This window comes from Panthera onca, chromosome C1, assembly GCF_046562875.1.
Source record: "Panthera onca isolate mPanOnc1 chromosome C1, mPanOnc1 haplotype 2, whole genome shotgun sequence".
Classification (NCBI taxonomy): Eukaryota; Metazoa; Chordata; class Mammalia; order Carnivora; family Felidae; genus Panthera; species Panthera onca.
Genome location: NC_138346.1, coordinates 149,213,466 through 149,236,116, shown reverse-complemented (window position 1 = coordinate 149,236,116; position 22,651 = coordinate 149,213,466). Strand labels below are relative to the sequence as shown.

General features: G+C 34.8%; 1 protein-coding gene across 3 annotated transcripts in view; it reads right to left on the bottom strand.

Moving 5' to 3' along the window:
• COL24A1 (collagen type XXIV alpha 1 chain) overlaps positions 1-22,651 on the bottom strand; it is a 409,345-nt gene that overhangs the window by 146,081 nt on the left and 240,613 nt on the right. For all 3 annotated transcript variants that reach the window (XM_078451730.2, XM_078451731.2, XM_078451732.2), the window contains 7 exons: positions 21,800-21,853; positions 17,121-17,174; positions 15,390-15,443; positions 14,045-14,098; positions 6,025-6,078; positions 5,726-5,770; positions 5,561-5,605 (listed from right to left, as the gene is read on the bottom strand). In XM_078451730.2, coding sequence (XP_078307856.1) covers positions 5,561-5,605; positions 5,726-5,770; positions 6,025-6,078; positions 14,045-14,098; positions 15,390-15,443; positions 17,121-17,174; positions 21,800-21,853 — 360 coding nt within the window. The remainder of the gene's footprint in view (positions 1-5,560; positions 5,606-5,725; positions 5,771-6,024; positions 6,079-14,044; positions 14,099-15,389; positions 15,444-17,120; positions 17,175-21,799; positions 21,854-22,651) is intronic.

Below are 22,651 nucleotides of genomic sequence, written 5' to 3'. Positions count from 1 at the left end.
CAGAGAAAACTACTTAAAGAAGAACCGTTAAGAGTTTCCACTTCCAATACTGGCCAATAGCTCCTATCAAACCAACTTATACAGGTATAACTATAAACCCGAAACAAAATATTTTTAAAAAACATTGGAGAAAGACCCAAAATAGGCAAAATTTAGAGTGGAAAGGTCTACATGTAGAGGAAAGGAATTTCACTGTCTGATTTTTTTTTTTAAAAACATGGCTTTTCACAAAGAAGGTAAGTTATGTAGGACAGTTAAGAAAAAAGGGGGATAAAAACCTGCAGTCTTACTGGCATGGAGACCCAGAGGGTAGAATATGGAATGACCATAGCTGTAGGGAAGTGATGGAAGACAAAGTCAGAGAGGAGGAGTCTGAAGTTCTGAGTATAACCTCTGCCTAATTCTCTTGCTGGCATTTGAAGTATGTATTGATGTGGTAGAACTGAGCAGCCCAGCAAAGCCTAAAAGAACTGGACGGATATTTCAGCAGCCATTTACCACAGAGGAGAGAATATCTGGAGTTTAAAAGCAGTCAAGTAAACAATTTGCCAAATTAAAAACCAAAATGAAACAAAGAGCACTCTTTAAAGAAATATAACAGAATTTGGAATTTCTACAACAAATCATTTAAGATGTCCAAGATATAATTCAAAATTGCTGGACAGGAAAAATTTCCCATATTAACAAGAAAAGGCAATTAACACAACCACACTCAAGATTACCCAGATAGAATTATCCCATAAGGATTTTAAAGTAGCTATTTAAAATATGCTCAGTAATGTAAATAAAAATACACTTATGGTGAATACACAAACAGGAAATCTCAGGACAGCATCTATAAAAAATGGAAGTTATAGAACTGATAATTAAACACCTGAAATAAAACTTAAAAATTCAATACCAGAAATAAAATTTCACTGAATGGACTTAAAATGTGAGTGAAGATAGAGTCATATTACTCTATTGAAAAAAGGAAAAAGGAAAAAGATTAAAATAGGAATGAATAAAAGCCCCAGAGACCTAAGGGATGATATCAAAATGTTTAATATATAATTACTTGGAATTTTTGAAAAAGGAAAGGAGAAAGAAGATAAAATAGAAAAAAAAATCGAAAGAAATAAAGTGGAAAATTTTCCAAATTTAGTGAAAATAGAAACTTACATACAAAAGAATCTCAGCAAATCTCAAGCTGAATAAATGTGAAGAAAATTCATCTAGGCACATCACACTTAAACTACCAAAAGCCAAAAATAAAGAGAGAATCTTGAAAGGAGCCAGAGAAAAATGATATATTACATATGGGGGAAACAATGATAAAGATAAATGTGGACTTCTCATCAGAAATAAGAAAATGGCCATGTCATCTTCATAGTGCTGAATGCAAACAAATAAAAGAAAATCTTGTCAACCCAGAATTCTATATCCAGTGGAAAAATATGATTTCACTCATATGTGGAATTTAAGAAACAAAAAAAATGAGCAAAGGGGGGGAAAAAGAGAGAAAGGCAAATGAAAAAACAGACTCTTAGCTATAGAGTACAAACTGAGGGTTACCAGAGGGCAGGTGGGTTGGGATGGATGAAAAACAGATGATGGGGATTAAGGAGTGCATTTGTGATAAGCACAGGGTGATGTATGAAAATGCTAAATTATTATATTGTATACCTGAAACTAATATAACACTGTATGTTAACTAACTGGAATTAAAATAAAAACTTAAAAAAAATTCATGTATAAGAAAAAAATGATAGTGAAATAAAGACATTTTTTTGTAAAAAAAAATACTGAGAGAATTCATGACTGGCAGAGTTTGACTATAAGAACTTCTAAAGGAAGTTCCATAGGCTTCAGGGAAATGATACTATTTGGAAATGTATATCTATAAAAAGGAATGGAGAATATCAGAAAAACTAAATGTATAGATAAAAAAACCCACTACTTCCCCCCACCAAAACCATAAAATACATATTTCACTTATGTTAAACCCAAAATACTTCATTTATATTAAAGCAAAATTTTAACTTTGCAATATGGGATTTATAGCACACACAGATATAATACATAAAACAATTATGGCATAAACAACAGGAAGTTGGTGGTAAATGGGTCTATATGGTTGCAAGTTTCTTACAATTGTGTTAAGTATTACTGTTAACTCTAAGAAGACTACAGAAAGTTGGGATATGTACTGGCAAACTGCAGTCTAGGAGTCAAATCTAGACCAGCACTTGTTTCTACAGAAAAAGTTTACTGACTCCTGACCTAGAATAACCACTTAATAGTGGTTAATAAAATAATAGTGCAGGGGCACCTGGGTGGCTCAGTAGGTTAAGAGTCCAACTCTTGATTTCTGCTCAGGTCATGATCTCATGGTTCATGAGATCAAGATGTGCATAGAGCTCTGTGCTGATAGCATGGAATCTGCTTGGGATTCTTTCTCTCTCCTGCTTGTGTGCTTTCTCTCTCTCAAAATAAATAAATAAACTTAAAAAATAATAGAGCAAATAAGTATAGCTAAAAAGCCAATATCTAAATTAAAATGGAGTTCTCGTTGCCAAAAGAAGGCACTGAACAACAACAGCACCACTACAAGGAAAAATAATCATAAAATGGTTGACCAAAGTACAACCAAATTGATAAATACATTAAATGGAAATGGACCAAACACAAATTAAAAGGTAGAGATTTTCAGTATGAATGAAAAAGCAAGACCCAACTATAAGACCCTCACTTTAAATACCAAACCACTTTGGGGTGCCTGGGTGGATCAGTTGGTTGAGCAACTGACTTCGGCTTAGGTCATGATCTCGCAGTTTGTGGGTTCGAGTCCTGCGTCAGGCTCTGTGTCTCTCTGTCTCTCAATAATAAATAAATGTTAAAAAAATTTTTTTTTAAATACCAAAACACAGATGGGTTGGTTGAAAGTAAATGAACGGAAAAGATAGGCTGTGCCAACTGTAAGTGAAAGAAGTCTGAACAGACTTTTTAACCAAATAAAGCAGATTTCAAAACTAAATAGTATTATTAGGAATAAAAACTATTGCCAGAGATATAGAGGAATATTTCATAATGATAAAAGGGGATCAATTGATCAGGAAGACATAATCACCATAAATGTGAATACTCTAAAAATAGCATTTCAAAATATATAAAGCAAAATTTGACAAAATTAAAGAGAGAAACAAAATTACAAAATCATAGTTGAAGATTTAACAGCCCTAACTCATCAACTAAAAGAATATCTAGACTAAAAAAATATTAAAAATAGTTACAGTTTTTTAAAATATTTATTTTTGAGAGAGAGACAGGACAGAGCACGAGTGGGGGAGGAACAGAGAGAGAGGGAGACACAGAATCCGAAGCAGGCTCCAGGCTCTGAGCCATCAGCACAGAGCCCAGTTTGTGGCTTGAACCCACAAACTGTGAGATCATGACCTGAGCCGAAGTTGGACAATCAACCAACTGAGCCTCCCAGGGGGCCCAATAGTTATAATTTTTATAAGATTCAGAAATCGAAAAACAGTTACTCAGGTTTTAACACCTGAATAACACAATGGATCATGGCCCTTCCTCTTGATTTCTCCTTTGAGCCAGATCTACACATGGATGGAAGGCAAGTATAGGAAATAGTGTTGGCCCATAAACAAATGTACTTTTCCTGGCTATCTTGACAAACAGAATACTATATGTGTTACCATTTTTCATTTAATATATGGCTTTAGAATTACAACAATTTAATCAAACTATATAGCTATTAGGAGGATGTCCTGGAACAAAAGTCAATCTGACCTTTCTATTCTATAGCGCTGCCTGCTTGTTGACAGTTGCATAAATGACTAGAGACATTGAGATTACTCTCTGTAGGATCAAATAAATCTTTGGGGACATCTGGATTTCTTGGATTGATTGATCCTAGCTTCCCTAAGATCTCAAAAGCCTATTTCTGTTCAATCAAGAAGACAATATAGGTATAGAGCCATGTAAACCTCAATAACTACTATAAATTCATAATTTAACATCCAATACATGTCATCCACTAAAGTAATTTTACTCTTTCAGGAGTCTATGCATTGCTTGACTTAAGCTATGGTTACAAAATGGTTCTAATGTCTTTTATTTGATTGAGGAAGTCAAACATCACATATCATATTTATCTAGGCATATCTGATAGGCTGCAAATAAAAATAAAATTCTAAGGAATATCAACAATATATAAAATAGGTAAGTAATTTTTTTTTCTCTAGACCTCATTTCTTTACAATGAAAAGAATGAACTCAATGGGCTCCAAATTTCTCTATGCATTGCTACATATTAGCTTTGTATACAGTGTAGCAAAATGGAAAATATCTACAGAAATAACATTTGCATTGATATAACAGAAACCAAGATGATGAATATTAATACTCAAAGAATATTCTTTGGGGGTGACTTCAGTTAATAACACTGTCACATACAAGTTCTTTCCCTGAATACTTTTTTCTCTTAGGTTTCTGATGTTTTAGATTTGACCACTGTCAAATATAATGCCATTATGGGAAACAACAGGCAGGGGGCAGCAGATTTCAAAGAGGAACACATAAATGCAATGACATTAGTGACAATTGCTATAGCAGGAAAAAACATTTTTCTCTTATCCTTTTCTGGCTCTTCAGTTGCCAGCCATTTAAATTATTATCTAATTTTAGACTTTTAAATTGAGTATGTATATGTACACGACAAAGCAAAATATCATTAAAATTATAATTATCATAAAAATCATGATTCTAAATAAAACCAGAAATGTATGAAATGTATGAAAGCTCATACAATTAAGCTTATGTGCTCAAAATTTTTATATATGTGCTATCACATATATGTGTGTACATATGCACATATATAAAAATATATATTTATATATATACAAATACATACATATATATTTAAATATATATTTGTTGTTTTTGTTTTTAACATTTCTCCCCTTCAGTTAGTGAACGAAGACCTTGTGATCTTCTTTTGGTTGACAAACCCCTGCTTGTTTCTATGCTATGACCATAAAAGAGAACTTTTTGCCACTCAGGGAAAAAACTATATACTTCTGAAAAGATTTTTTGATAGTAGGAAAATATGTAGCATTCGCTAATATTAAAAACTCTAAGAGCAGTGCCACGGCAAAGCATGATGACAGACATATGTCCACATTCCAAGGGTCTGAAGAGCACTGGACTTAAAATGAAAGTAGGCAAGAAGGCTCAAAGAAGTTTCTTGTTATGTTAGCTTTATCAATATTCCATTAATTTATACAATATTGCGCCATTTTATTTTAAAATGGATTTTACAGAAAAATTAATCATACCTAGGGTAGAGTAAAAGTAACAGTTATCACCAACAGTTTATGGTGGGTAAACCTCAGCCCTACAATGAGGATACAACTTGCTCAAGTAAAACACCACCCTAACGACTGAAGGAGGAAAAGAGCTGGTATTCTCTTAGTCTAGCACGTGGAATAGTAACAAGAGTTGTGTCAGCGAATAAACTGAACAAAATGTATTCATTGCTTAATTATTCTTTATTACTTACTGGTTTCCCTTGAATTCCTCTCTCTCCAGGGTTTCCAGTCTTACCCTATATAAGGAAGAAAATGCTTGGGTCAAGTAACTCCCTCACCAATTATTAAACACACACGGAGAAAAATGGGGAAGATTTTACACATTCATCTTTAATGTTAAATGTTTTACTACTTACAGTAAGACCATAAGGCCCTCTTTTTCCTTGATCTCCTTTTTCACCCTAACAAAGTATCAATATCAGAGGAATTAATACAAATGTGAATTATGGTCTTACACATGCTAGCCTACACTCACATACAAGAAAATAAGGCATCAAGTATGTAGTTCAATATTTAAAAGAAAACATTTCTCTGTGTGTAATAAAAACTCTATGTATGTTTCATATTTATACCAAGAGAAAATTCAGAACCATACTTTTGTAAGGAAGGCTCAAAAAAACTTAACTGCTTATGAAATGAGAAAATCAGTGTTTACCTTGGAACCTTGTATACCTTGTTCCCCTATGAGACCATCTGGTCCTCTTGGTCCCTAGGGATGGAAAAACAAAATCCTCTTCTTAATTTTAAATGTTTTTTTTTTTTTAACATTCTGCATCCTTACAAATAAACACACTGTGTTCTTCTTGACAAACTCCTATTTGTTTCTGTACCATGAGCACAGAAAAGAATCAGCTAGGTATATGGATGAACCTCTTTGTATGGGACAATCAAGCCAGTATTTTCAAGATTTAAGGCCAAAGAATAAAATATAAGACCATGACAACAGCTGATTCAGTTGCGGAGGTGGTTACAGTACAGGTTTGTTATTTTACTATTTCGTTCATCTTGTTCACTCAGGAGCTAGCCACAATAAATTCTAAGAACAACTCTACACTAACTTAAAAGTGGCTGGCTTGTTTATCCAACTATCTACTTGAGTTTTATATCTTGGGAATGGCATTTTTCTCTTTGTTAGAAAATGAGGGCTGACTGCATTGTGCCTGTTATGCACCTGCTTGTCAGTAGTTACCGGAAGACGGTGGGGACACAGAAAAGGGACAGAAAATACAGCTAGGAATATTCATGTAAATTTAAATCTAAGTTGCTATCAATATTCTTTTAATAGCTGTGAAGAACCATTAGTTGCAAAAGTCACTCTCTAAATAAATGGTAGTATATGTCTCCATGCCTAAACTATAACTCTCCTTAGAAGATCTTAAAGTCCCTTTCAAAGGAAATAACTCAGTTCTGTAACACTGACAACACTGTCACATCTACTGTGGAAAAGGACTGCATTCAGTGTTACAGGGATACACAACTATAAGAAAATTTCTCCTTCACGAAGTTTATAGAATGGTAAGGTAAATTATACAACTGATTATAATATAGGGAGAGAAAAGGCATTTAAGGGTGAAAAGGATTCAAAGGAGGGAGAGAGTTTTCACTTTTTTGTTTAGGGAATAAAGATATCATTTTGACAGTTGGAGATCATGCTCTAGAAGGAACTCTGGACAGAGGGATAGGATAGTATGAGAAAAGGGTACAGACATAGGAAAGAAGATACCCAAGAATGAAAAAAAGGTAGTCTGTTTAGATTGTCTATTGATTACACATAATATGTCTTAGTATCTCTATATTAAGTATTTTCTATACTAAGAAATTTTTGGAAAGACTGGGACTTGAAAGGTGAAAGACTGGAGTTTATTTTTAAGTCAATAGGCAATGAGAAGGCACTGAATGAATAGTGGTACACATTTCCCAACACATCATGCTGATACGAAGGAACACCTTAGGTGAGGTTGGTTTAGCTTTCTGTTCTTCAAAAACTGCTTACTATAATAGGACTCTTTTCCTGGGTACTCTTAGGGTACTGCATTCCCTGATCCTCTTAGGCACATTCATGGGATTAGAGAGAAGGCTCACACTCCATGAGGATCTCCACTGGTCAGACTAAAGTTAAAGCCGTAGCTCTATAATCTCCGTCTGAATTTACAGTACTCCACAATTTGTCCCTAACATCCGTTTCTGCCCCATTTTTCCATAAAAGACTGTAAACTTGAATTACAGTCTTATTGTGTAGAACCTTGAATGTCAAGTTGAGGAATATGGACTCAACTGAATAGATAAGAGACTTTCAAAGTGTGTCACTCATTTAGCAAACATGTGCCGAGTGCCTATTACAAGCCAGGCGCTGTTTCAGGCACAGAAGATACGGTAGGGAGAAGAGACACATCCCTAAATACATAAACAATGAAATAAATATATAAAATTGAACTATAAAATGACAATAAGTAGTCAAGTGTAATGAAGTAAAAAAAAGAACTCAAGGGACTAGAGAGAATTCAAAATGGGGAGCCCTATTTTAGAAAGGGTGGTCTGAAAAGTCTCTCTAAAATGACATATGGGTAGACACCTGAAAGAGGTAAGATTGCAGGCTTTGCAAATAACTTGGGGAAGATCATTCTGGCAGAAGAAATTGAAACTACAAAGCTCCTGAGGTAGGGACAAGCTTGGAATGTTTAATAGTTAAGTAACTATAATTTAAAAAAAGCAATTATTAAAGGATGACTGAAGTTTTAAGTGCAAAGATTCCTCAGGACCTGGTTCTAATCATCACCTTCACCTTAAAAATTCAGCAGCCTGTATTGATTCTCTTTCTCTGTCTCCTTTTAAGCACATTTCTCCTCTTTCTCACCTGTAAGAAAACACTTTACAAAAATTTTTGGAGTCGTAACAGAAGGTGGTTGAGGGAGTACGAAAAGGAATGAGTGTGTCTGGTGACAGATGGTAGCTATGTTTGTGGTGAGCAGGGCATAAACTCAGTTGTTAAATCACATGTAATACCCCTGAAACTAATGTAACAACGTGTGTCAACTGTAGTTCAATTAAAAAAATGTGTCCACTGTTATTTAGGCACTCAACTCTTTTGCAACTTGAAATCTCTATCTTTCTTGGACATTTTGTTATAAATAACTAGTAGAGTGAGGACAGCATTAATAGCAAACAAACTCGAAGTGTAGGTTTGCTTGGGTGGAGAGGGGATATTTAAAAATACTTTCATATTATTATTTCATTTACTAAATGAGGACTATATGGGGAACAAAGAAAGAGAAGTTTCTGCTCCTACAGTGATGACAAAGATAACCGCATTTAGTTTTTTCTTTTAAAGGTCTAAGTATAGCAATTGCATTAATTAAAGCCTGTAAAGCCTAAGGCTACTAATTAAGAGGTAAGGCTGGAAAAACACTAGGAAAACTCAATACTCTCTATGCTTCGGTTAAGGCTAAATTAATTAACTCAAAGCTTAGCTTTATCAGTGTCTCTAAGTTTCACTCTGATAACGGTTGTAAAAGTTAACCCTGGGTTAGTTAATGTGCCTTCTTTGACTCCTGAGGCAAAGTAAGTTTTAGGACAAGATCCAAGAGAGATGAAGAGTATTGTAATAGGCATTTAATGGGCATAAAGTTATTTTTTTTAATGCTTATTTATTTTTGAGTGAGAGAGAGAGAGAGAGAGAGAGAGAGACAGAGAGAGAGAGACAGAGCATCAGCAGGGAGGGGCAGAGAGAGAAGGGGACAGAATCCGAAGCAGGCTTCAGGCTCTGAGCTGTCAGCACAGAGCCTGACGCGGGGCTCAAACTCACGAACCGTGAGATCATGACCTGAGCTGAAGTTGGATGCTTAACTGACTGAGCCACCCAGGTGCCCCAAGTTATTTTTTTTAATACCTGCTTTAAAATATCTGATTATCTATAAACTTCTTGGAGAATGTATGCTGGCTAAATAAAATATCTGATCTTTATCCTTTTTAAGAAAAAGTTGGCTACAATAAGTGGCTGTTAGTAGGTTCTCAAAACTGGAATAAAGTCTGATAGCTCAGTCCGTAAATTAAACATGTTTCATAAAATAGCAAGTATTTGAATTGTAGGCAATAATCTTAAAGGGTTAACACAATTCCTGAACAATCAATATAGTCCTAGAAGTATTACAGGATAGGAGACAAAACCGCTATTTCATATATATGCTACAATAAAAAAAAAAAAAAAAAACACCTGTGATTAAAACACTGACATAAACAGCACACTTGTTTATGTAGGAAGCTTTTATGAGAATTACAAGACCATCTCTATAACACTTGTAATCAATTTTAATAAGCTAAAGTATCTATGAATGAAAGAAACAACCCTTAGGCACAGAACAAATGTCTTTCTAATTTGGATTCAGTATGTTTTTCCTTTTAACCACATCCATCTGTCTTTGCTTGACCCCTCTATTAATTTTTTTTATTTTTTTATTAATTTTTTTGATGTTTATTTAGTTTTGAGACAGACAGAGACAGAGTGTGAGCAGGGGAGAGGCAGAGAAAAAGGGAGACAGAATCCAGAACAGGCTCCAGGCTCTGAGCTGTCAGCACAGAGCCCGACGCAGGGCTTGAACTCACAAGCAGTGAGATCATGACCTGAGCCGAAGTCAGACGCTTAACCGACTGAGCCACCCGGGAGCCCCAGATCCCTCTATTAATTTTAAATTACTCAGATGCCTAACTAATTATGCCTAGCAGTCTTTTCTGGCTCTTGATTAACACAGCTGGGACAAAATGTTCTCTTAAACAAAAACTAATATTATCTGTGACTTTTTGTGGAAAGATCATTTCATCCTAGTCTTGTTATAAATTCTTCCAGGAGAAGAAACCACACAAGAAGCTCCTCTTCATCACTTGGTGTCCTCCAGGTAGTGCTGGCATCAAGCCTAATCACAAATGCTGATGGCTGGTTTGCCAATATGGTATACATTTCCTTGAAGAAGCCACAATTCAAAAATTTTATAATCCTATACATTCTATATCTTGCATACAAAATCTAAAACATATTTCTAATACAGCCATTTCAATCTTTTCTCCCTATTTAAATCCTAAGTAGCATAGAATACAAATCATTTAATTGAATGCCTCTATACCACCTCTCTAGAGGAAAGGCACAAAATCTGAAGTTGCCTAATGATCAAAGACCCAATCCATGGGCAAGAAAAGAGAGGATAACTTTGCTAGGTGTGCCATCTCTTCTGTCAGGGCAGCTGGACACAGGACACAGAAGTACACATTGGGGAGATATCACCAGATCAGTTACTTAGCCCCAGTGAGTTCCATGTGTGTATGAGGGACAGCAACTAAAGTTGTGCTGATTCTTAGTGACCCAAAAAGGCTAACCTACCATCTTTCCGGTACTATAGTAGAGAATCCGCTAGCCTACATCGTCTATATGGGGGATATGATTGTATATATTATATGTATTAGCTTTGGCATGTTAAGTTATTTTGCTACACTTAAGTAACTATTCTTTAGCCAAACTTCACAGGTGGAAAAAAGCATAGAGTATGTAGGATAAATAATAGTACTTTTACATTTGTGGCAAATCTCTCACCTAAGAATCTCAAATCATAAGAATGATACTTTCAGCCAATCCTGCTTTTTTTTTCATCTATATAAGAAGCAGGATTTTACAACCTTCACAAAGCAGGTTAGACAAATTTTCATTATTCTAAATTATTTAGGTTGTTTTCTGGGATGGCAGACATTGTTGGTTGTCTGAGCTTTTCTTATCCTCTGGAAATTGTACAGTATTGTACAACATTTCAAATGCCAAGTAGGCTGTAACTAATTAAATAGAAAAATCCATGTGGTCCAGATCTAAAACGTAGTTAACACTGGATCCTCCATGGTATGAGGAGAATGCTTGACGAATTGTAAGAAATCAGTAAATGTTAGATAGTTGAATGACAGACGGATGGGCAGGCAGACCCCTAATTAAGAGAGTGTCCTATCATTCATGATGTTCACATGGCCATGTGATAACAGTGTAAGTCACAGGCAACACAGTAAGGGCACATAAGCACTAGTTCCATAATGATAATTCTCTGTGTGATCTCAGTGTCAGTGTGCCTGGGCACAGCTTCCTCTCCAGTATACTGTGACACAGTTGTGTGCCACAAAGGGGTTACAAATGTGCTGGGAAGATCAACCCCCTCAGCCATTGGCATGGCAGAGAAGAGCTGGAGCACAGGGACTTTGAGCCAGATACCTTTTTCATTTATCTCAGTGGGTTAGACATATATCGTCATCTTTCTTTTCTCTCTTTCTTTTTCTTTCTTTCTTTCTTTCTTTCTTTCTTTCTTTCTTTCTTTCTTTCTTTCTTTCTCTTTTCCTTCCTTCCTTCCTTCCTTCCTTCCTTCCTTCCTTCCTTCTTTTCCTTTCTTCTTCTTCTTTTGAAAGGGCAGACCTACGCTGACTCCATCTTGTTCTGTGTCCTCCACCTTGACCATGCCTCCTCCCCTTGAGTAACCTCCTGCTCACCTGTTCATACTTCCCAATCAAAACACGCCCCGGCGACCCGCTAACAGGACTCCAACCCTTCCCCAGCCAATCGGCTGAGGCCACAGCCATTACCTCACCAACTGCCCCTAGACCCCAATAAAACCTTTGTGCTTTTGAAACTCGCTCTCTCTCCCCGGTATCTCACCGCTGCGTCGGTGCAGGTAGGGGATTGAACTTGAGCTAGCTCGAATAAAGGCTCCTTTGCTTTTGCATCGGACTTGGCTCCTTGGTGGTCTTTGGGGATCACGAATTCTGGGCATAACACTTTTTTTTTTTGCTAATGGAAAACATTGGGAAAGATGGGCCTAGAATATTGAGATCACATCCATAGTGGAGAAGAGTTTGATAAGAAGAAAAGAGTGGAAACGGGAAGATACTAGGTGACATCTAGAATGGGACTTTCTAATAATACATTCTTTTTCAAATATTCTGGTCTTCAGTTCTTTTTTTTTTATATTCTCAGTGTTCATGAATTGCCTGAAATATTCTCCTGCAAAGGAAGTGTGTTTATTCAACAAAGCCTTTATTTCTAAATAAGATTTCCTTGTTTAGTAAGTAATGAATGAACTTTAAATAATTGTGAGAAGCCATTTTGGGAGAGAATCAGTAAATGTATTTGGAGGATAAGAAGAAAATAGGCCATTGAGGAGGTAAGAGTTGAGGACAAAGTGGCAAACTAGAAAAGGGTAACTATCTACCCAAGGGTCATGGGGAGGTCAGAAAACCACAGAGCAAATGAACTTTCCATACGAATTAGCAGATACCACAAGTGGTTCAGAGGAGATCTTACTCAGGCACATGAATTCTACTTGGACAATCAATAAGACCTCAATTACTTAATTAACAAAGGGCAAAACACAGCAAAGTATTCTGCTTCGTTTCAACTCTCACAAAACTGGTTGAACTTTCTCACTCTGGCTAATACAAAGCCAAATAAACACATTGGACCCGACCAAGTATTGAATGGTGGCAGGGTGCAGACCACTACATGACAGTGTGGGTACAGATCATCTACTGTCATTTTTTATTCTATTATTTTAAACACCATTTAGACTAAAGTAGATGTGGCCATCAAGATTATATAGAGATTGTAAATCTATAACCCAATAAGAAAAATAGTTTTTCAGAAAAGAAATAATAATAAAGATAAATTTGCTCTCTTTCGTCAATCTTCACCTAAAACACAGGGCATGAAGCTAAAGCTGTTCCAACTGGGCATTCATAATACTTTTCTCCCATTTGCCAACTGGAAAATGCAATTTTTGTTTTGTTTTTAACAAAATTTGTTAGTTGGACAGCATGTTTTTAGAATTTATAAATATTTTCTTCACTAGCTCTAAAATTCAAGGTAAAGCCAAGGGAGAAAGAGAATTCTTAAAGCCCACATATTCAAATTTATCAAGGGAGAAAAACTCCTTAATAAGCATTTGCTTGGGAGTAAACACACTAAGATTTGAATCCTGGTTTTGTCATTTCTCTCTGTGTGCCTATAGACCATATACTTAAAAGTCTCTGAGCTCTGTTTTCCTCGGCTAGAATATCTGAGACTATATGTCTTCTCTGGGTAGTTTTAAGTATTAAGTAAAATAATATATGTAAAGGTGGCTGGCATGTGACAAGCATGCAATATACTGTGGTTCTGATTTCTTAAAAAAAGGATTTAATGTTTAAAAGACTCAAAGATTGAAAGATTTCTAATTACTAAACAATGACGATTATATCACTTCTGATTTACAATGAACAAACTCTTAGTTATCCTGTGTGTGTCTTCATTCCATTTTCTATCATTCTTATTTTGTCAGGATGTTACTATGTAAGTCTCTTGTGAGAAGAAAAATAATTTATTTAAACATCTTCACATTTATAATTTTCCCAAAGAGTGGAGCTGGAAATTGAGAATAAGAAAGAAGAATTCTATATAAATTAGTAAAATTTGTAAAACATAAACTGGAAAAGTGTGGTTTTATCAGTACAAATGATTATGAGTCACACTTAAATTAATGTAGGTAGTTCATCTAATTTAACAAAAATAAGGAAAAAAAACAATAAGCACAATCTAGAAGACATGGAGCTATTTTTGCTGAACGCATCACAATTATGAAGCCATTTTTTTGAGGTTAATGTACTTCCTGCATTAGATAACTTACTCTTTGTCCTTTAGGACCTTGACTTCCAGGTGGTCCTCTTGCTCCCACATGACCCTACATGTTGAACATTTAAAAATCAGTTATAGAATTCACAGGAATGTTATCAAAATAGTAGTTATGACCTTGGGAATTCTTAAAATAAAATTGGTTAGTCTCCTTAAAAATATGCTTTATTCCTGAAATAAATGCCATATTTTCCTCCCCAATATTCTCCACTCTCCCAGTATTCTAAGTTGTTTTCAGGAGGAACACATATAGAGTGACAGTGGAAAGAGACACCCATTTAGCCAGTGAAGTCAGCTGGTACATCAAAAAAGCAATGGCTATTGTTGCAGGATTTTTTTTCTCATGATTCTAGACATTTATGATAATCCATCACATAAAAATATATTTTTCCTGTTACCGTGAAAAGTCACAAAATGCACCAAATTAATATGCCACAAATAGACTGTAATGAAGATTAAGTTGTTACTTATTACTAAGTCAATTATAATGAATTTTTTATAGTCTTCAATAAAGACTCAATTAGAAAACAAAATTTATTTATCTATATAAAATTAGGTAGGTAAAAACAGTGATCTTTTATAGAATCTTAGGTTTATTTATTATCTTATGTGAGTAAAAAGATTGGCAACTGTACCGATCAACACCAATCTTCCTAATTTTAGAAGTCAATAACATGTCTCTCAGTGTACTGGAAAATCAGGCCTCTCTTTAAAACAGGAGCTTCACAAAACAGCATAAATCGTTTCTGATAATAGCTCCGTTGAGGTGATTATTAAGGCTTATCTTTTTCATATTTAAGTTGATGATAAGGGTCAAATTTTGATAAGCCAAACTTTATTTCTTTACAGATATGATTTTATTACCTTTCTCTATATCACAAATGGAGTATTTTCAAAACTCAATATTTGTTCAATGAAGGTATATTTTCTTCGACTTTTATCTGGTCATTTGAAAATATCTGCAGATTTCTAAGGAAAATATGTTGGAACTTGTTTGTGATTTGTTTATTTAAGCTCACTTCTAAGCTTGATAACTGACGCTGTCTTCTTATACATGGCTATTCAAAAGAAAGTTTAAATTTCTTTTTGTTTTAGACTACAGAATTGTCCTAATTATTAAAAGTGAGCGATAAATAATATAGCAAGTAGAGTCAAGGGAGTTTGAGATACCATGACATATTCTGGGGTGTTTTGCCTTGACTGGGGAGAGAAGTAGCCTCCATCAATTTATACATTACTTATTTTGCATAAAAGCGAAAAAAATATAGTATAACTAAAATCATACAATTAAATTTAAATAGATGTCCTAGAAGGGAATATAAAGTCTTTTCTGTACTTACAGGTAATCCCAGGGCACCAATGGGTCCTGGATCCCCAGGAGGACCTGGATATCCCTAAAATTTGAGTAAAAATATGAAAAACATAAAGTCACTGTTCTATCTGATCATTTTCATTGAAGACAAACCAGTAAATTATAAACAGTAATAAAAGGTGTTAATGTAATAAAATCTCTTTCCTATCAAAGATATAAAAGGCCATAGGAAATATTCCACAGTTAGATAATAGAAATAAATAATGTTGGGCGCCTGGGTGGCTCAGTCGGTTAAGTGGCCAACTTTGGCTCAGGTCACGATCCTGCAGTTTGTGGGTTCGAGACCCGCATCAAGCTCTGTGCTGACAGCTCAGAGCCTGGAGCCTGCTTTGGATTCTGTGTTTCTCTCTCTGACCCTCCCCTGCTTGTGTTCTGTCTCTCTCTGTCTCTCAAAAATAAATAAACGTTAAAAAATAAATAAATAAATAATGTTTACAGGGAAGCTGTGAACCTTTTATTAGTAACACTTTGGCTAGGAAAGAAATTTTCAAACCAGAATCATATATTATGACCTACTGAGAATAGAATATTCATCTTATATTCTGTAGGTTTTGTTATGCTATGAATGGATATATGTTATGTTATATAGACCACGAAACCATTTCAGTGTCAGAGGTCAGGGAATTCTATAATTAAGGAATGTGAATGTGTAGAAATAGTGTAGCCTGTCAAATTTTAGAAGTACCACACCTTTTATGATATTAATACTAATTCAGAGAATTTCTTAGTAGGCAATAATCCCTGAAATTGATTAACCTAATGGGTATGTTAAATATTTTGCTTGACAGCAATTGGACATAGGTAAGAAAATAATCTTATAGTATTTTGCTGACAATACAGAATTTAAAACTAAAGAATAGCTTAGGGGGGTGCCTGAGTGGCTCTGTTGGTTAAGCGTTCGACTTCGACTTCGGCTCAGGTCATGACCTCACGGTTTGTGAGTTCAAGCGCCTTCTCTGGCTCTGGGCTGATAGCTCAGAGCCTGGAGCCCGCTTCAGATTCTGTGTCTCCGTCTATCTGCCCCTCCGCTGCTTGCCCTCTGTCTCTCGCATTGCCTCAGAAATAAATAAACATTAAAAAAAATTTTTTTTAAAAAGAGTAGCTTGGGTAAAATAAATTTGTAAACAGTATTATGTGCCACCAGATCCATTATGATATATTTTGGGAAAGCAAGATTCTTTTATAAATTTTTTTGTTCTAGTTCCTGTCATGTTTAGAAACTATTTAATAAACTAAAAAAAAAAAACAATCTATATATAACATCTGTCAGCTATTACTACCTTAAAGGTGCAAGAAAGTAAGATGAATTCGGATTCTGATCTTTTATATATCAAAGAATTACTTGAGGACCACAAACTCATAGACGAGTGGCAGTGATGATATGTGTCATATAAACTATAAGTAATGAAAGAAAAGTAGAATCCTAATTGAATTTTCTTTTTCATCCATTTCAGCTAATTTATGGCAGTTTAATTCTTCTCTTAAAACGATAGACTCACTTGACCAAGCCATCTGATTTGCATGCTTGTTAGTGCCAATCAGCATTTGAAAGGTAAACTGTTTAAGGGAAAAGAAAATTCTAATGGAAATATACTATAAAATAGAAATTTTCACTTACTTAAATTCCATTCAAGGCAATCCCACCTCTGGAATTACTATGTTCTTTGGAAATATATATTTCAAATCACTAAGCTCTTACCATGACACCCTTTTCCCCCTGGGGACCTTGTGGACCTGGACTTCCACGTTCTCCCTTTTAAAACAAAGAAAAAAAAAAAAACACTGAGGCAAGCTAATTGCCAATACTTTTTAATTTACAAATTTTGCACTTTACCTTCAAGTTGCTAGACTTTTAATACAATAAAAATCCCCCTAAGGTATATTTCAAGGGATAAAATACTAAAAGTATTGTTGCTTTGTAAGGAGAAATGCTTACCATTTTGAGACATATAAAATAGTAGTAAAAGTATCAAAAATATTGTCAAAATTAACTAATCTCTATAACCACTGAATAAAATTTTATTTCTGTTCTGTCAACCTACCTGAGAAATTAAGTATGATCAGGATAATCAAACATGCCATAGCAGATTAAAGTAATTAAACTGATTCACATTAAAATTCCCAAGATTGGCATAATCTTAGTGCAGAAGATTTGACTTTGCACAGAAGAAACTAAGTCAGAATGAAAATATTACAAATATTTATTTTTTTAAATTAGCTCATTTTGTATTTGTCATATTATTATTGATTGTCAAAAATCAATAAATATATATTAAGCACTTTCAATGTACAAGAGTTGGAGAGATCTAACAGAAATTTGACTTAGAGTCTACTCTCAAGTATTGGAGACATGACATTAACAAAGGTGATCAATTAGAGGACAATTAAATTGTAAATTGTGTGGTGCTTATTCTAAGTCCAGGAAGAGAAGAAATCAGGAAGGATTAGAGGAATCTGGGAAGACTTTATGCAGGAGATAAGAATTTCAGTCCTATAGTTTGGCTTTGAATAAATAGAGGGAAGAGGAGAGGATATTCTAAAGCAACAAAATAGTGAGAATAGGAATTGGAACAGGTATGTAATATACAAGATGGGAGAGAGAAAGGTTTATATTGGAGAATATTAGAAAATTTGTTGGATGAACTGATTGAGCCAAGATTATGTAGTACCTTGACAGTAAAGTAGAGGAGTTAACAGGGTCAGGAATAGGGGGCCAATGATGGTTTTTAAAAATGTTTCATCATGCCCATCAAAATTAGTCCTCTTGTAGTACCTGCGATGGATTAGAGGATTTAAAGGGAAGGGCAGGGTAAATATGACAGGAGGTAAATTTAAGATAAAATGGTAAGAGTATGTCTGAGGGGATAGCTTTGGAATGACTGTTAGAAAAGAAAGCTTATATATGTAAAAAAAAAAGAAAGCTTATATAGAAAAAACTCTAAGTCATGCTAAAAGATTAGGCATAGAGAATGAAGGAAAAGGGAAAGTAAATATGGATTTCACTCTTTTTATTCCAGAAGACTGGAAGAATTGAGATAGGTATAAGGCACACTAATAGAAATGAGATAATTGGGAAGAGGACAATTTGAATGTGGGGGGAAAATTGATACATTTTAGATATGTTGACTGTGACTTAATTTAAAAATTTCAGTACCAGAAGTCTTAGCCGTAGTAATCAGACAACAAAAGAAATAAAAGGCATCCAAATCTGCAAGGAAGAAGTCAAACTTTCCCTATTTTCAGACATGATACTCTTGTAGAAAACCCAAAAGACTCCACCAAAAAAATCGCTAGAACTAATACATAAATTCAGCAAAGTCACAGGATATAAAATCAACATACAGAAATCTGTTGCATTTCCTGGGGCGTCTGGGTGTTTCACTCAGTTAAATGTCTGACTTGATTTAGGCTCAGGTTTTGATTTTATGGTTGTTGAGATCGAGCCCCATGTCAGGCTCAGTGCTGACAACACAGAGCCTGCTTGGGATTCTCTTTCTCCCTCTCTCTTTGCCCCTCCCCAACTTGCATGCATGCGTGTATTCTCTCTCTCAAAATAAATAAAAATAAAATTTAAAAAGAAATCTGTTGTATTTCTGTACACCATAATAAAGCAGCAGAAAAAGAAATCAAGGAATTGATCCCATTTACAATTACACCAAAAAACAATAAGATATGTAGGAATAAACCTAACCAAAAAGGTAAAAGATAGTACTATGAAAACTATAGAACACTTATGAAAAAAATGAAGATGACACAAAGATATGGAAAGACATTCCATGCTCATGGACTGGAAGAACAAACAATGTTAAAATGTCTACACTACCCAAAGCAATCTATACATTTAATGCAATCCTAATCAAAACACTAATAGCATTTTTCACAGAGCTAGAACAAACAATCTGAAAATTTGTATGGAACCACAAAAGACCTCAAATTGCTAAAGCAACCCTGAAAGAGAAAAGCAAAGGTGGAAGCATCACCATTCCAGACTTCGAGCTGTATTACAAAGCTGTAGTGATCAAGACAGTATGGTACTGTCACAAAAATAGACACATAGATCAATGGAACACAATAGAAAAGCCAGAAATGGACCCACAACTACATAAGTAACCAATCTTTAACAAAGCAGGAATGAATATCCAATGGAAAAAAGTCTCTTCAACAAATGGTGTTGGGAAAACTGAACAGCAACATGCAGAAGAATAAAACTGGACCACTTTCTTACACCACACGCAAAAATAAATTCAAAATGGATGAAAGACCTAAATGTGAGACTGGAAACAATCAAAATCCTAGAGGAGAACACAGACAGAAACCTCTTTGACCTCAGCCACAGTGACTTCTTAGTAGACGTGTTGCTGGAGGCAAGGGAAACAAAAGCAAACATGAACTATTGGGACTTCATCAATATACAAAAGCTTCTGTACAGCAAGGGAAACAATCAACAAAACTAAAAGGCAGCCTACAGAATGGGAGAAGATATTTGCAACTGACATATCTGATAAAGGATTAGTTTCCAAAAATCTATAAAGAACTTATCAAACTTAATGCCCAAAAAACAAATAATCCAGTTAAGAAATGGGCAGAAGATAAGAATAGATATTTTTCCAAAGTAGATGTCCAGATGGCTAACAGACATATGAAAAGATGCTCAACAATCACTTATCATCAGGGAAATGCAAATCAAAACCACAATGAGATGCCATCTCACATCTCTCGAATGGATAAAATTAACAAGAAACAAGAGATGTTGGTGAGGATGTAGAGAAAGGGGGACCCTCTTGCACAGCTGGTGGAATGCAAACTGGTGCAGCCACTCTGGAGAACAGCATGGAGGTTCCTTAAAAAACTAAAAATAGAACTACCTGAGGACTCAGCAATTGCATTATTAGGCATTTACCCAAAGGATATAAAGATACAGATTGGAAGGGATACATGCACATCGATGTTTACAGCAGCATTATCAACAATAGTCAAACTATGGAAAAAGCCTAAATGTCCATCCACCCAATGACTGACGAATAAAGAACATCAAAAAGAATGAAATCTTTCCATTTGCAGCAATGTGGATGGAACTAGAGTGTATTATGCTAAGTGAAGTAAGTCAGAGAAAGAAAAATGCCATACGATTTCACTTACATGTGTAATTAAAGAAATAAAACTGATGAACATATGGGAAGGGAAAATAAAAGAGAGAGGGAAACAAACTATAAGAGACTCAACAATAGAGAACAAACTGAGGGTTGATGGACAGAGGTGGGTAGAAGATGAGCTAGATGGGTAATGGTTATTAAGGAGGGCACTTGTGAGGAGCATTAGGTGTTGTATGTGAGTGATGAATCACTGAATTCTATTCCTGAAACCAATACTGCACTGTATGTTAACTAACTAGAATTGAAATAAAAACTTGAAAAGAAAAAAAAAAAAAAGGAAGCAGTAGCCACTGGTTTCAAATACTTCTAAGAAAGGAAAGCTAAGGAACTGCTATTGTTTCTGTATCTATGATACTGTCTGCCTTAAATGTTGTGTCAGATAAACTACTTACTTACTTGTAAGCTAATATATAAGAAATATTCAGTGGATAGGGTGAAAATATATTCTTTGTTGAACCTAAAAAAATTCAGATGGAAATAACTGGAATATTATTTAATTTACTTCTAGTCCTGGTTCCACTTAATTGTTCACAAAGTACCCTCATGTAGTAATTGCACTAGACCATCACGTTTACAAATTACATTCAGCAAGTTAGGTTTTAGTCAAAGAGTCAAAGTTTTTGGGTTATTATCTACTAGTCCATTATAAGATTCCATAAAAGAAATTTTAAATGCCCTTGGAGGTTTCAAGTAAAGAATTACTTTTTATTAAAAAAAAAAAAAAGCTTCCCTAAATTTGAAACTCAACATGGAAAATCACTCCCAAGTAATGATTTTAGGTAATCTTTAAGCAAATTACAATTTCCATTACAATAGACAGGAATATCCATGAATAAATGCATACTGCATTCCAAGTGGACAGCAAGAGATTGTGACTGAGACTTGGAGCAGGTAGTGATTACTTATTCTCTTTCAAAACGGCTTCCTTTAGGGGGCTTGCTCTGATAAAGTAGATTTAAATATGGTCTAATCATAAATCTAGACCATCAGTTTCATCTTTTCTCTTCAGAGCACAGTATCACAACCTAAAGAGTACTCTGCCCTTTAAAAATTAGAAACATATATGCTATGAGCTATATTCAATATACTTAAGATATTCAGAACAGGTGATGTGTTTTAAGTTATGAGTGATTTCTAATTAATGACATAAAATATCAAATACCAAATACCTCCTTTTAGTTTAGCCTGGCATTCTTACTACTTAAAAAAAAATGAATGAAATTACCTTTTCACCAATGCTTCCAGTAACCCCAACTTCTCCAGGTAAACCGACAGGTCCCTTTTAGGAAAAAAATGTAACAGAAAATACACATTTATTGCATTGCTATTACAGCATCTTGGTTTTAAATCACCTGTAATCAATATGTTTCCTTCTAACTTATCCTAAATTTTATATTAGAATGAAATTCTTCCTAGTATAGATGTCCAACCTATGACTTCACATCCAAAATTAATCTATTCACTCAATCAACAAATATATATGAATGTCTAAGGGGTGGCAGGCCTGTGCTGGGAGGCACTGTTTCAAATCCAAACACAATTCCTGCCCTTGTGGAGTTTATAATCCAGTGGATGTTATAAAAAGTCGTGGTTTTTCCATAGCTTCTTGATGTGAGTATATCAGCTGAAGAAATCCTTTCTGTGACTTCTTTGAAAGCTTCTAATACCACGACATGCCCATTCATTAATTCACTGTCACTCAAGAAATATTTTGTGCCTGCTCTGTGCCAGGTACTACATTGCTTTGCTGAAATTTCATTAGCAGACCTAGGCCCTGCCCTCATAAGGCAAAAGAGTCTTATACAGAGACAAAAACAATTAAATTAAAAAATGAATAATTACAAATCATCATATTGGCTCATAAAGGAAACAACTATGATGCCCAGGCAGAGAGTGAAAGAGAAGACCTATGGAAAGATGGTCAGGGTAAACCTCAAGTTTGACATCTAATCTGAAAGCTGAAGAATAAGAAGAGGTCAGTAGGCAAGAGAAGACAGAGTAAACCGCTTGAGTGAAGAATGAATTAGTGTGCTGAAAGAGATGAAAGAAAGCAATCATAATACTGTTTCAGAGTGAA